We start from the raw sequence: 16,197 nt of genomic DNA on the forward strand, positions 1-16,197 counted from the left end.
GCATTTTTAAAATTGGTATTGGGTATTGGATAGAAACGGTAATTTGCTTATTATTCTCGAACGCCCATTATAACAGACGACTTATAGGGAAGATGATTTCAGTCTAAGAGTTTACTTGTGCTGCGTTGTGCTGAGAGGATCAATGTAAGAAAAACCATATACAATAAAAACCACCAAAAAACGTTCTACACCGTAACTTTATCAAAAACTATAACGGAATTTTTTTACACCAATTTAATACCAACGGTAACCTTAAATGTTCAATTCCCAAAGAACGCGTAAAGTACTTCTTTATATGAATGTTATTGTGTCTTCAAGTAAAGCTTCGAAGCAACACTCTCATTTGAGCAACTCCGCCCCCCACCGCAACTGCACAAGACGCCACCACCAATAAACACAGGTTTAATTTACGAAAGGAAGGCAATAGTTTTTCATTTCCGTTTTCGTAATCAGTTTTTCGGTTAAAAGTAGACGTGAGAAGGCAGCATATGCACAAAACGGTGAAAACAAGAGCGTGTGTCAGAGAAAAGTGAATGCAAATGGAAAAGATCACTGTGCAATACACACGTTTGTCGGCGCATTTCTTAAGTGAACAGGCATATGCGGCTGCTAGCGTTACCTTGGCGTGCACTTTGTGTCCTTTGGATGCCTCAGAGGTATAGGCATTACACATAAACTGTACAACCATTACTTAAAATCATTCATATGTGTAAATATGTATCAAGTTGTATCAAGGGATATTCCTTTACTTACTGTATATACGCTCAGGTGTCAGTTTGCTCGCTCGTGTAGCGCTCGCCTATCACCCGCTCCCATCTGCTGCCTTTCAACTTTGACGCCGGTTAGCAATTTCCCTTCGACTTTTTTCGCAATATTTTATTTCTTATATGTGCATTTCGATTTTTTTACCCATAAAGTGTAGGTTGTTGCTTTGCACTCAACTTAGCTAACGGTAAAATATTTACGCTTACAATTCGTGGTTGTTTTTAGTGGCGACTGCTGCATTGCACTGGTAATTTTAACACCACATTTTGATGCCATTGCAGTGGCATAAAAACCAAACTACATTAACGAAAGCAACAGCAACAACATATGGTATAACAACAACAACAGCAAGAACAAAACAGTCTGCAGTTAAGCGCTACGGCAGCCTTGAAGTCTTGAAAGCTTTGCGGGCAAGCAACAACTTGGCGCAAAGTGAAAACAGCTGTACACCATGCAACAAACATACTCGTATATACTCGTACATGCATTAACAACTACATACATACGAGTACATATGTATAGAAACAATAGGGTGAATGAAAAACTAACCCACCGTATTCATGGATTAAAAAGAACCTACAAATGTCCAGAGAAAAAGTATTTTTGAGGCACAAACTTTTAGCTTGATTTTTAAAGGTGTCGGTGATCTATTAATAATTCCCTTGAAAAAAACAGTTTTTATTAAAAAGAACATACATTTTAAACCGTCTACAATAAAATGTATTCAATTGCAGATTCATGTAGAGTAAAAGTCTTTTGTGGATGTATAGGGGCGTCATTAGACCAATGCTTACGAATAGAGCGCTGGTTTGGTTGCCATCATTGAAGCATCAATATAATACCAGAAAACTAAATGGAATACAAAGAGTAGCATGTACAGAGTTACTGGGGCTACTAAGCTATGTTTGACCGAGACGCTTAATATGCTTCTGCATAAACTGTCTATAAATGAGTTCTCTCGGAGAGTAGCAGCAAGTTCGGCCTTCAGAATAAAGTAATTATGAAGTTGGAACTGAAAAGTATATGGACATAGCGTCATTCCGAACCAGCTTGTCCTAGGTACATCAGACTATATTATTTCAAGTTTGGATCTCAAAAGTTGCTTTCGGGTGAGGATACCCTCTAGACGTGAATGGAGAAGAGAGTTAGTAGGGAAGGCAGATAACACCAGGTTGTTCAATAAATTCTGTCGTTTGATAAGAAAAACACAATTTTGTGATTCAAAATACACTTTATTATTCACTATAATCTCTCTGAACATTAATACATTTGCTCCAACGATCCTCCTATCTGTGGGTCCCATCCTTGAAGTGAGAATCCGGAAGGCATGAAAAATACGCTTCAACAGGCTTTATGACCTCTTCATTTGATGAAAAACGCTTGCCACGCATATATTTTTTTACATTCTGGAAACAAATGGAAGTCACTGGGGGCCAAATCTGGTGAATATGGTGAATATGCTGAATACTCCAACATTCATGGAATTTCTCTTGTGACATTTTTAATTTTGCTCGACCAAAATATTTATATTAAAATCGAGCTAATTAATTTATATATATACATACAATATACCCTACCAAATTATTAACACTAACAACAGCGTCAGAATCGAAAATCGAAACCTAACGCAGAATATTTCTTGCCCAAACAAAGACCAAATTCTACAAATCACTAATCGTCCCCGTCCTGCTATATGGTATGGAGGCATGAAAGATGACAATATCTCTTGAGTTCGCATTACGATGTCGATGCAACGATGAGCTCTACGAGATATACGATGACATTGGCATAGTTCAGCCAGCTAGGTATATCATCCGAAAAGATTAAAACTCCAGCTCTGAGAGTATTCGTTGCAGTACCCACCGGGTGAAGCAGAGGAAGTGGAAGACATCATCTTCGTTAGAAAGATCAGGCTTAGAAGGCCCTGGACACTTGGAATATTCAATTGGCGCCAAACAGCGAGAAGGAAGAACGAATGGCGCTCTGTTGTAAACTCAGCGTAAGCTGTGTTTATAAAGAAGAAGAAGAATTTTCCAATTAATTCTACTTAAATACCACTCATATAATAGATATATATGTATATAGTATGCGGTTTAAAGTCGAACGGAAGAACAAAAATATTTATATTAAATATGTGAATGTTAGGGGAAGTACTTACTCGATTTTATGTAATATTTTTTTTATAAATGACTTTAAGTGACTATATTAGTATAACCCAAGAAAAATTAGGCGATTTTCGTAAATTTTTTTTAAAGAAGTTACTCAATAGAATGTTTCGAAAATCTTTGAACATAGTAAGGTATATTTTCAGAGATATTTGAAGATGTTGTTTTTCAAAAATATTGAAAACAACGAAATTATGTGCTGTCTTCGGAGGTGCCAAAAACAAATTCCCCAACTGCTGACATAATTCCAGGCGAAACAAAAAGTTAAAAACGGTTATTAAAGTTTTTAAAAAATATCAAACATTAACAAAATGGCATAGTTCTGAAAAAAGTGTCGTTTTTAGGTAAAAATAAAAATGCTAAATTGAAAATTTTCAACCATTCAATAAGGTCATTGTATAGTAAATATATTCAAAAATACTCAGTTTTAATTTGAAGTCGATCGGTCAATTTCTCGTTGAATTATGATGTCAGTAATTTTGAAAAATGTCGTTTGGAGAAAAACGCATTTAAAGTTTCAGGTGGACCAATTTATACCTGCGAGCAGTCTCTCTTTAGAACAAACTATTCAAGATATGACCTTGCCGATTTCACAGGATATTTTTGTAAATATAAACTATCGGAAAAGCAAAAACTAAAAATCGATTTTTGAAAGTGTCACACTGGTATAGCCCCTTAATACCAGAATCAGTGTTGCACAGTTGTCCAATATGGGTATATTGTACAGTAGGTGCAGTTTTTACATGAAATCATCCATATCTACTACGTGAGAGGAGAAGCCAAAATGATTTGCTCTGAGAAAGATCTCTTAGGTTTTGCTTTAGAAGTTTGTAAAATATGTTCGAAGCCACGCCCACTTCAAAATAGCTTATATGTAATCAGAAAGTAGAGACTTCCCAACGTAAACCCATTCTTAGGAAAGTTAATATTTTGACTTGAGATTCTTTGGTTGAAATATGGTGTTTTCCGTTTTTCGATATTGAGAACATATAAATAAAGCTTCCTCTTTAATAATTAAATTTAAAAAAATTCAGTATATTTAGGAAGTAAAAGGTTTCCCCAAAATAAAAAGATAGAAATAAAAAACCGCAAAATTTTTCGTTTCCAATGGTCTTCATCGTACTATGATTTTTTTTTGTTTTAAAAAAGGGTAGATAGTTTATAACAGTAATTTTATTTTCGTCAACTGCCTCGTTTTTTTCATATCACTAATTTTTTTATAATTTTTTTCTCACCCTAATATATATGTACATAAACAGCCATTTGCAGCATTGTGAAATTTACACAACTTAAACACGCAAATTGGCAGCAAAAGCGTGCAGTAATGCCGCTTTTCTATAATGCGAAGTTGTAATAAAGTAAAAAAAAAAGACAACAACAACAAGGCATTATAAAACAGAAAGCATGAATTACATTAACTCACTTCGCAATATATGCAGCTGTTGAACAATTTTCCGCTTTTCTCCAATTTTTGTTTGTAATTCGTTCAACTCTCTCCAAACTTTACGGTATCATTTCAGCAAAGCCTTCGCTTTAAACTTGAAACTTTCGCAATTTCAGCGCCACCCTTGGCAACTTGGCATTCGGCACGCCTTACTATTTTCCTGTTTACTCTTTTGTTTTGTTTTTTGGCGAGTCGTCTATGATTGTCTCGCGGGCTGTTGATTTCTTCGCTGCTCTTATTTACCGACTTATTAGCGCTCAATTGTCTGATAACTTTATTTCAAGTGGCTGTACAATTATTTAAGCAACAAATTTGCTTCTCTAGCTGCGAGAAATTATATAAAAGTATTACTTACTTTATGCAAAAGTTGCACACAGCTAGGAAGGTCAAAAAACGTATGGCTTAATTTGAGGATAAAACATGTAATTATAGTGAAAATTAAGAGTGTTTGTTTGAAGGTTAGAGAAACGGTGAAAAAATACAAAAATGAAACAAACTCGATGACTTCCGTTACTGCGAAGACAGGTGCATTTCTTATATCAACTATGTAGTTTCTTTTTCTTTATTATGGACGTAGACACCGCTTTCGCGGCTTTAGCCGAGTTTTCAACAGTGCATGTAAATAGCAGCATATGTGAAAGAATTGTTCCTGACCACTTCCAACTGAATGTCACTCAGAGAACTTCTACACATGCTCCATCCTCCAACCATAACATTTATAGAATAAGTAAATATGAATATTTGACCAGGCAACACCCATCTTTTTCTTAATTATTTCCAATAAGGCAGTTTTGTGCTATAATAGCTCGATTTGAACAATTTATTCAGAGACTGGAGCATTTCCTTCGATCTATGAAATTTTGTCAAATAAAAGAGTTTTCTCTCAATACAAGGACTTGGTTTTGATCTTTCGAAGCTCTTTATAGTGTGGCAGAAAATATTCCCATCTAATTTTGAGTAATGTTACCGAGGTGAAAAACATTCAGTAGCATGTTCAAATGCAATCTCCCAGTCCATTATGCACACAGCCAACTCGAGAAAAGATGTCAGCAGTAGCTGCAGAATACAACATGGGTATATTGTTATCCGGAAACTTTGACATTTTAAAAAGTCATAAAAATTGTTGACGCGAATTAATTCAAATGAACATTTTTTCAATCTATTCAGACAATTTAACTTTAATCCTAAATCCTAAAGTTGACAATCATGAAATTTTCTCGAAAATGGACGTCGAAAGACAAAAGACATTACTTCTTCTTCTCAATTTCGTACACTCTTATAGAAGACTACCCTATCTTTAATGCATTCGATTTTTACTGACATTGTTGCGACGACTGTTTGTTTGATGACAGGAGATATTTCATCTTGTTGCTCGTTCACTATTAGACCCATTTGCATCGCTTCCTTATCCACTGGAGAAAGCAGTGTCGATTCTTCTTTCACGGGTCTTTTCCAAGAGCGGGTGTTGTCGGTTGATGATCCATTAAATCACAGCATACGTCCAATCAGCTGTACACTCTTATAGAAGATGGTACCTTCTCTATTTAGTTCTGCAGCTCGACGGTAGTTGGCGCAGATTGTAGGGCCTTCCTTTTTGTGGATTGGATTGGACAGAGCACACTTAAATCGTCGGTCATGCTTTCGTCCGACCATATTCTTCAAGGATGCTAATGCATGCTTCTTATTTGTTCTTCGCCGCCGTGTTTGCATAGCTCGGCCGGCAATCCATGGGCCCCCGCTGTCGTTTGCGTGAAGCAATCGGAAAAAAATATCCGGACTCTTGGAAAACAATTCATGGATTTTGCACCATGATAATCACCACGACTTCGCACTTCGTTGCTTGTTAGTGAATTCTAAGTCAAAAACAATACTGTATAGATGCCCCAGATTCCATTTTCACCAGACATGTCTCCGTGTGACTTTGTCTATTTCTAAAAATTAAGAGAACCTCAAGGTTCTTTCGTTCTACAAGATTGATGAAAATCTCTGAAAAAGTTAACGGCTAACCCAAATTCGAGTTCGAAAAGTGTTTCGAGGACTTAAACAAGCGCTGGTATAAATACATTACTTAGTATATCAGTGCTATTGTTTATATGAAATAAAAGTAAATAAAAAATTTACGAGGAAAAAAGATTTTCTCCTTCAAACAAAAAAAAAACCTGCACAACACAACTGGGCATACGCGAGTGAACTTGTTAGCACGGAGTTGCAACGCAAGTGCCTATTTGCTTGAACATGTGGTATAGTTTGTTCGATTCACTACTCTTCAACCCTTTGTGGATCAAAACTACTAACTAACTAACTAAAAAATTATGTATAAATTAGTATCGCAGTAAAAAAGCTTTACATCTTTGCTTAAATTTTAAATTTTTGAGCAATATTATCCACAAATCTGTATATAAAAATTATTCAAATAATAATTCATTATCTTTTTAATTCCATTACAGCAACAACTACTTTTAATAATGAATATTCTCGTGGACTGCATAAACCAACCAAAGCTTTCATAAAAATGCATTAAAAGCAATAAAACAAGGCTTTGTTATAAATACTGAGCGAGTAGTCGCTTTCAATGAGATTACTTGTAAATAAACATCCGCGATAAGACCAAACAAATGCCATGCCGTCGATACGCGCAACATGCTTTACAAAGGTATTGAGGCAGCCAGCAGGCAGCTTATTATTCGTTTTGATATTTATGTGCCATAAAACTGATTTCAGTTTAATTGAAACAGCTGCCGATGTGATAAGTAAGTAATGCAACTTTTATGCACTTATGTATATATAAAAAAAAAATATTTACTTAAGAGAATATGAAATGCTTAATTATTATAATACATTAATTTAAAGGCTTATTGGTTATTAACACAAAATAAAATATTAATAATTTTGTATATATGTATGTATATAGAATTTTTAAAAAGCGTATATTACATATAATTATTTCTATTGAGTAGAATTGGGGTTTAATAAATCAATACATGGCTTTGTAATACAATTGGGTATTAGGTGATATTAATTCCGACACTCATATTGGGTGGCCGAAAAAGTCTTTTCATAAACTAATCAAACATCAACTTATTTTTTTTTTATATATAATATATGCTAATAAATAAATAAAAAAAATTGTACCATTTTGGTCAACCACTTTTTGCTATTTTTCCGCTAGTCCCGAATTTAATTTTTTTTTTGATAAATGAAGCTTAATCTCTTAATCTGATCTTTTCAACACTATATGGTATGACAAAATGTGATTAGTAGCACTGGAGATATACGACTGCAACGACATCTATTGACAAAATACGAAAAGACTTTTTCGACTACTCAGTATTAAGGAAAATGAACGAATGTATTATTTGGATCCATAATTACATTTGTTTTGGGTGTTTGTTTTTCAAAATTTTAACATTTATTGAAGAAAAACTAGGATTTAAGCTATAATATTTTCCCATCTTTCTGGAAATTTTTGGATTCCATCTTAAAAGAACTGCCCAGAGAATAGCGCATAGCGAATAATTTTTGATATCCTGCTTTGATGTGAAGCGTATGCCAGTGAGGACGATCTTCATCGACCAGAACAAAGAACCGACCTTACAACATGAGGCTAAACTTGGTTCGCAAGTTAAAGCCGTCGAAAATTCCGGTTATTTTTCTGCAATCTTTGGATTCAATTGGATGAGCTGTTATTGCTAGTGTTCCCCATTGATAGTTCAGCAGGTTTTAGAAGTTCACGATGTAGCACGCTCTTCCGATTCCACCAAATGCAGAGCATTTCGATTTTCTTGTTGATTTGGGTTTAAGATTGTCATAACGGATTCAGTCATAATCCAATGCAAAAACAACTTTTTTTTAAGAGAAGACTGTATTTGACAAGAGTCTTCAAGGAGCAAAGCTCTCAGTTTCCTAACTTCTAGATTTTTTCGGCCCAGAACGTTCATCATCTTCCAAAACCATAATTTTTCAATCGTACAAACCACTTTGGGAAGTTCACCTTTCGACTGAAGTTTTCTTCATATTAAAGTACACTTCAAATAATTGACATGTATAGAAGAAAAGACTAAGAAGCAGCGTTCCAACATATCATTTACGCCATCTATTGACAAAATCCAACGAATTTATATATAGTTATTCTAACACAAATATATCTTTTGCTCTCCATTAAATTCTTTGCTCCCTAAATTTTTCCTAAATACCTCTGATTTTCGTCTTTATTGGCGTGCACCGTTTACGCGGTTATAGCCGAGATTATTTTATACAATATTTTTATATTAAAATTGAAAAGTCGTAGTTACACCAAATGCTTTCCACTTTTTCTCAGATTATTTGTCTTGTTCTTTCAGCCGATCCTAAATTCAGTTTTCCAATTGTAAATGTCACAGCCTCTGTTGGGCGTGAAGCCTTTCTGACATGTGTTGTACAGGATTTGGGATCGTTTAAGGTGAGTAAAGTAAAGTAGTTTTGTGCTTAAAACTCATGAAACTGTAATTGATTTTGAAGGATTTATTCTATATTTCTATTTTACATTAAAAAAATCAGATAACATGAAAGAAAGTACGAGATGTATTTATGATATCAGTTTTGTTTTGAAAAGGAAGGACGCAACGAAGTAAACAGAGGAAAGAGAAAAATTTCAAAATTAACACAGTCTGTTTTATTACAATAAAGCTACTTTTATGATCATTTCTTTTATAATGTTCCAGTCGACAATCCGATCCCATCAACCTTGATACCTTTCTTCCATCACTATTAGATCCTAGTAAAAAATTTCAATGTTATTCGAAAACTTCCGAATGCCATTAGGAAGATAGTCTAACTTAGTACTCGTGTTTGGTTCAAACGACTGAAGCTTGTCAAAATATTTTGCATAATTTTTCTTCATAATTCGGTTCCTTCTGGTTAGTTATGAAATTTTCTACTATCAACATGTATCTTATCCAAGCTTCAAATTCCGGAACTGTTATTACCTTATTAAAATCTGTGTCTGTCATTAATTTTGAGTAAATTACTTTCGTGCAGATGTTTCTCAGAACATGCGTTCTGTCGCTGTGTGAGAGCTCGCATTGTCGTTGAGAGTGAATCGTTTTCGGCGGTTTGTTTTCCTGATTTCTGGAAAGACAACTGCCAAGCATGTAGTTGTGCAAAACTCAGAATGTAATGTTCTGCATTGTTCTAGTAGTGTGGTTTAGATATGTCCAGCTAAAACACCTAAAGGGTTATCCATATCAAGAAGTGTTTTCTCAATAAATCCGTTGATTGATGCGATGTGTGGGAAGTGGCGCCGTGATGAGCCTCAATTTCCATATCAAATAGTCGGTTATCATGGCGGGATAACGGTCACCATTGACGGTTGCGTTCTCAACAGTATCATTTTTGAAGAAATATGGATCGATGATTTCACCAGATCACAAACCACACCAAATCGTTGCTTTTTTTGTATGAAATGGTCGCTCTTGAATCTCTTCAAGTAGCTATTTGTCTCTAATGTGGCAATTAGTTTGTTTACAAACCCATTGAACCAGAAATGAACATCATCACTGAATAAAATTTGGCTCGAAAACATCGGATCTTCTGGGAACTTTTCAAGAGCCCATAAATCGAAGCGATGTCGCTTGGGAAGGTCGAGCGTCAGTCCGAGTTGTTGCGAACGGTACCACATGGACTCTCTACGGTCTTCATGTCACTCTCAGCTACGGCTGCTATATATTCTTCACTGCATGCTGGACGTGGTCTATTCGGTCGAATATTATGAATGCTAGGTCTCAAGATGGGTGATGATGCTGCGAATAGTATGCTTAGTAGGCCGATTATGTTCACTATAATTTGAGCGTGAGCTTTTACAAGGTCTGTCGCAAAAGAAACAGGACAATTAGCATTTCAAATGAGTGTTTAAGGTCATTTTTCGGAATGCTCTTGAGAATATCGGTCGTCGCCTTTTGGATAGCTGAAATGTCCTGTAACCAATGTCCTTTCATGGGCAAATGAAGTTTTCCAAATAGGTAAAAATCACAGGGTGCCAGATCAGGTGAGTAGGGTGAGTGATTAATGGTTAATATGGAGTTTTTTGTCAAAAAATCAGTGACAAGCGTCGACCGATGACACGGCGCATTATCGTGCAACAGGCGCCAGGACCCTGCCTCACGGTATTCTGGTCGAGCACGACGAATGCGTGACAAAAGACGCTTCATAACACCAAGGTAAAACACAGCATTAATCGTTTGGTCAGGTGGGACGAATTCTCGGTGTACAATACCCTCGGAATCGTAAAAACAAATCAGCATTGTCTTTATTTTTGACTTCTGATGACGACCGACTTCTGATCGTCACAGAGGTCCTCACGACCTTCTTGGAATCGCTTAAATCACTCATGCATATTAGTATGGGATAGGCACTGATCACCATAAACTTTTTTCATCATTTGAAATGTTTCAGTAAACGTTTTCCTATGTTTAAAACAAAATTTAATATTTGCTCTTTGTTCAAAATGCATTTTACGACCGATGTCCAAAAGCTTCTGTCACTTTTTGATCGATAACATCGATTGTAGTTATCCAATTGTCTTAAAATTTTTACGAAATGTCAACAAAGATCAAGCTTTTTATTTTATATACCCACCAATAGGTGGCGCCACCGGAAACAGTTATATTTAAAAAGTTCTGTTTCTTTTGCGACAGACCTTGTATAACAAAGTTAAGCGATTTGTAAACGTTATTCAGGCGTAAGTCTTTGCATGATGAAGACAAAGCAAAACTGAACAAAAATAACATGACAGCTTGAAACGACGCTCGATTATTGAAAAAAAGTAACTCTACTTGTATTACTCGTAATTTTCTTTGATGAGCTTCGTGCGCGAATATCTTTTGTTGCGTTCGACTCATCTGAAAATCCATGCAGTCGAGTGTTGTTTACTTGCGAGCTCTTAACGATATCATAGATGCATTTCACAGAGCGTTATCGTACCCTTTAAACATTTCTCTCGATTAATCTACATAAGCCTTTTTTGAGCGATTGACAAATTATGTAGGTTCCAACGTAAACAAATTTTTTTATAGTCAAATATTCATGCAATATTGAAGTTATGCCTATTGTTTGTCTAAATTTTATGATGGGTCACATGTAAATTTTTCAATACATGTAAATTTTCCAATACTTGCTTGGGGAGCTTTCACCTAACTAACTCAAAACGTGTCAAGAAAATCAATTTGCAAATATTACACCACAAAAGAACTTAAAAACAAATATTCAGGATTATCAAATCATAAACCGAAAGCTCTCTTTTGTAAAGCTTTCACCCACCCATAAAACTTAAAATCTCACAGAAACAAGTTAATTTACAAATAGTATTTCACAAAACACCCCCACTTCAACAAAAGAAGCACTCAAGTACATCAAATCACAAAGCACCATATCCCTACTATAACTTAAATCACTTAACTTGAAATCACATAACTATATTGCAATAAAGGTGCGAGTAATAAACGTAAAAGTCACAGCTATAATAAGCAATAACAATGAAACAATGAAAGCTCATAAAAAGTAATTGAATTATGAGACGCATTAAGTAGATGAGCCAGAAAGTAATCAAAGCTGTGAAAGCCGCAATTGCGGTCTTATAGGTGGCTACACTGACATAGCGGATTATAGTGGGTGCTTTGGCACGCTTGCTTGCTACTGATTTAGTATGTGATAACCGCAATAAAGTTTTGTTATAATAAAACCAGTTATTTGTCGGTACTTATAGACCTTCATATCGTAATATATTTTCACGCACTAACCACAAGTATGTGACAATTTCATAAGCGTTTTATCGATGAAACGTTTAACCCAAAATTAGGCGTACTAGCACGATAGTCTCAATCTCATTTAATAATATATATGTATGTAGTTGCTTATATCGCTAATATGATACTTAGACTTTCATGTCTTATCTCACCTATCAGCCTGCCTGTCGGCAGGAATCAAAACAATTTGTCTGTCTCATTAACAATTCCTCATAGGCAATGTTGCTGTGTCGAATTTACCGCTATTTACGCACAACGGTAACACTTTAACAGCACATTAGCCATAATCAACTACTTATGACGCGTACAGCCAACATTTTGTTATTCATATGTGTCCGCAAATGACAGCAGGGAGTCCCGGTATTTGTTTGAATATGTTTATTTAACTGTGTGTGTGTGTGCATAAGTGTTGTATTATAACCGAAGTGGGCAGAAATGTACACCAAAATACTATAAGCGAACACTCAGTGTTAAACAAATGCGAAACAACAACTTACCAACCCATTCAGCAGACATACATATACGAGAGGCACATATAAACACAGATATGAATCTTATGCTCCTTAAATTTGAATGGCAGTCAAAAGCCATGTAGGAATTTTTTCAATGAATTTTCGTTAGAGTAAACAAGTATTCTTATTTAAAAAAATTGTAAGACGAATAATCAAGTATTTCGAAACAATTAAGCTGACTTTTCGAAAGAAAGCAAAAAATGTAGCACTTCGCCCTCAGTAAGGTGTTAGCCTTTCCCTAGTTATAGGGATTTTACCTTGCCAGTGTTTACGTGGTAAGGTCGCTCATTTTACGGGATTTTTGTTTGAAAGAAGATGAAGTATGAACATTTTTTCACGCCTTTGTGATATACATTTAGTTAAAGCACCTTAGATTTCACATCTAACATCCTGCTGAGCTGCTGGGAATAGAACTAAAACGCCTAAGTAGGTTTGTATTGGCATCAAGGAGACAAAATTTGCATATATAGGCTTTCCAATAAGAGTAATATGAATTCTTTAAATATAACATTCTAATTGTTAAGGATATTCAAATATTATTTATTTAGTGAAAGAAAAGTGTGGATCTCGCAATAATGCGGTTGTTGCACGTAGCCCAGTCTTGTTGGAAGCAGACGTTGTCAAGATCAACATCTTCAAATTGCGGCCATAAAAAGTTAGTTATCATTGATCTATACCACTTTCCATTGACAGTAACGGTTCCACCAGCTCCATTTCGATAGAAGTACGCACCCGTTGTTGAATGCGTGTAGTGTAGTTGATTGTAATGGTGTTTCTTCTCATCAGAATCAACAGTTTTATTTATTTACGGCACCACTCAGATGAAAGTGAACCTCATCGGAGAAGATTATTTTCTTAAAAATTTTTTTATAATTTTCATGTTGTTCCAAGGCAAAATCCAGCAAATTTACAACGATTCAGTGGTCCATTGGCTTCAGTTTTTAAGTGAAATCAGTGCAAGCCCAAATCCTTTCTCACAATCAGCCAGGTTGGGGCTTGAGACATTCCCAATTATTGAGAACGTCTTGGCATCGACAAATTGCGGTCTTCAGAAACACTTCCATGAACGGCAGTAATATTTTCATTATTTTGAGAAAATGTGCTCTCGAAATTTTCAAAAATTCGACGTCAGAAAATAAAACGCACGAAAAGTTACAAATGGAGAACGATTATTTCGATAATAAAATTGAATAATATATAAACGTTTTTATTGCTTATATCTTTCCGTGATGAAATTGCATAAACTGCTGAATACGTTGAATTTCATATAATTAATTTAAATATTGGCACATCAAAAAAAAAAAATTGGTGCAAAGAGGAAGATAAAATAGAGGGTAGTCGAAAAAGTCTTTTCGTATTTTTAATCAAACTTCAGCTTATTTTTTATACCCTGAGCAAGGTCTATTAAGTTTGTCACAAAGTTTGTAACACCCAGAAGGAAGCGTCGAAGACCCTACAAAGTATGTATTATATATAAATTATCAGTATGTTGAGCTGAGTCGATTTAGCCATGTCCAACTGTCCGTCTGTCTGTCTGTATATATATGAACTAGTTCCTCAGTTTTTAAGATATCGTTTTGAAATTTTGTAAACGTCATTTTCTCTTCAAGAAGCTGCTCATTTGTCGGAGCTGCCGATATCGGATTACTATAACATATAGCTACCATACAAACTGAACGATCGGAATCTAGTGGTAGTATGGAAAACTTGTGCATTTGCCAAGATATATTCACGAAATTTGGTACAGATTATTTTCTAAGGCAACAATGTAATCTCCGAAAAAATTGTTCAGATCGGATTACTATAGCATATAGCTTCCATACAAACTAGACACATAGTTATTAAAAGAAATGCACCTGTGAAGGGTATATTAGCTTCGGTGCAGCCGAAGTTAACGTTTTTTCTTGTTTTTTATTCATAATGGCTTTAGTGAAACAAATATATACCATTTTGGTCGATCACTTTTTGCCATTTTTCCGCTAGAGACATTATTCTATGAGTGTAAAACTTTTCTGGTTTCTCGGCGAAAACTGCGTCAAGTAAATCTCACAAGCTTCTCTTGAAGCCAACTGTACTCCATTAACCCTCATCGAGACCCTCGGGTCTGGCCAGTTTTTAAATGTTATTTAAATATACTTAGAGTGTAGCAAACGACTTGCGCTTCCAGGTAGCTTCCTAGAATTTTATTGTCTATAGAATTCAGAAAAAAAATTCAAGGATATCGTATCGAAAAGGACGAAAACAGGATATTATAATATTACACCTTAGTACACCAATGGTGCTTGGCTAGACCCCATATATTTTGTATGAAAATATATGAACTATCACTTCGCACGGTTGATTTATCTGTTTTCATGTTCATTACATGTACAAATTGGTTTGTATGTTTATCTAGGTCAAATAGTTTAGCCAATAGAGCGTTTTAAAAGGTTAAGAAAAAATGTAATTTTTCTCAAAATGTTACATTTTTTGTGAACGCTATTGCCACGCCAAGCGTGAACAAGGCAGTCAATTTGATTTCAACCAAATCGAGAGGTAAGAAATTTCAAAAATGTATCTATATTGTACATATATGAGCGTAAATACAACACTTATTTCCATACAAATGTATGTAAACACCACTTGGCCTAGCCAAGTACCATTGGTCTCGACTAAGTGTATCAGACCGTTGGTCTCGACCAGGGTTAAGGGAGTTCTGCATTGACCGACACAAATGGTAGTCCGATTGTGCAAGACCAGAACTATAGGGTGGATACATTAAAACTTCTCAGCTGAGCGCTCTCAGTTTTTGCCGAGTCATCAAAGATGTGTGTGGTATAGCGTTGTCCTGATGGAAGTCGAAGCCCATTCTGTTGATCAGGTTTGGCCGTTTCTTCCATTGTTTGCTTTAATCTCATCAGTGGTTGACAGTAAAATGTAAAATTAATCATTCATAGTGGATGATTTCTTTCTAATCCCACCAAACACTCAGCATAATCTTTCGAGGCTCAATCCTGGCTTTGCGACCATTTTTTGAGCTTCAGCACTTTTGGACCATGACTTTTTCCCACATTATTGTCGTATTTGATCTACTTTTCGTTTCCTGTTGCCATTCGTTTCAGATATGGTTCGATTTCATTTCTTTTCAGTAAAGAATCGCAGAAGTTAATTCGGTCTACTAAATTTTTCACAGACAATTCGTATGGTACCCAAACATTGAGCTTCTTTTTGTACGAGTAGCCAATCTTTTTTAAATGATTCAAAACCGTTTGGTGATGAATGTTAAGTTCCTTAGCAATGTTGTGGCTGCTTATGTGACGGTCTTGGTCAATTTTTTTTTATAATTTCATCGACTTTTTCAACGATAGGTAAACTGAAAATATTGAAATTCCTTTGTTAAAACAAATTAATAAGTCTTTTAGATATATTTCTATAAAGAGTTTCCTTATTTGAAGGTTTTGATCAGCCAATTTCATATAACTACAAAAACCATGGAAAAGTTCTTCCGATTTTTACTATCAAAGACAAAATTTAATATTAAATATTCTTACAGG

At 35.2% G+C, this 16,197-nt stretch overlaps 1 protein-coding gene across 1 annotated transcript in view; it reads left to right on the forward strand.

Moving 5' to 3' along the window:
• LOC126753730 (limbic system-associated membrane protein) overlaps positions 1 to 16,197 on the forward strand; it is a 93,780-nt gene that overhangs the window by 17,616 nt on the left and 59,967 nt on the right. The window contains exons 2-3 of the mRNA XM_050465400.1: positions 6,822 to 7,124; positions 8,715 to 8,812. Of these exons, the coding sequence (XP_050321357.1) occupies positions 6,995 to 7,124; positions 8,715 to 8,812 (228 nt within the window). The 5' untranslated portion in view covers positions 6,822 to 6,994. The remainder of the gene's footprint in view (positions 1 to 6,821; positions 7,125 to 8,714; positions 8,813 to 16,197) is intronic.

This window comes from Bactrocera neohumeralis, chromosome 3 (genome assembly GCF_024586455.1).
Source record: "Bactrocera neohumeralis isolate Rockhampton chromosome 3, APGP_CSIRO_Bneo_wtdbg2-racon-allhic-juicebox.fasta_v2, whole genome shotgun sequence".
In the NCBI taxonomy this organism is placed as follows: domain Eukaryota; kingdom Metazoa; phylum Arthropoda; class Insecta; order Diptera; family Tephritidae; genus Bactrocera; species Bactrocera neohumeralis.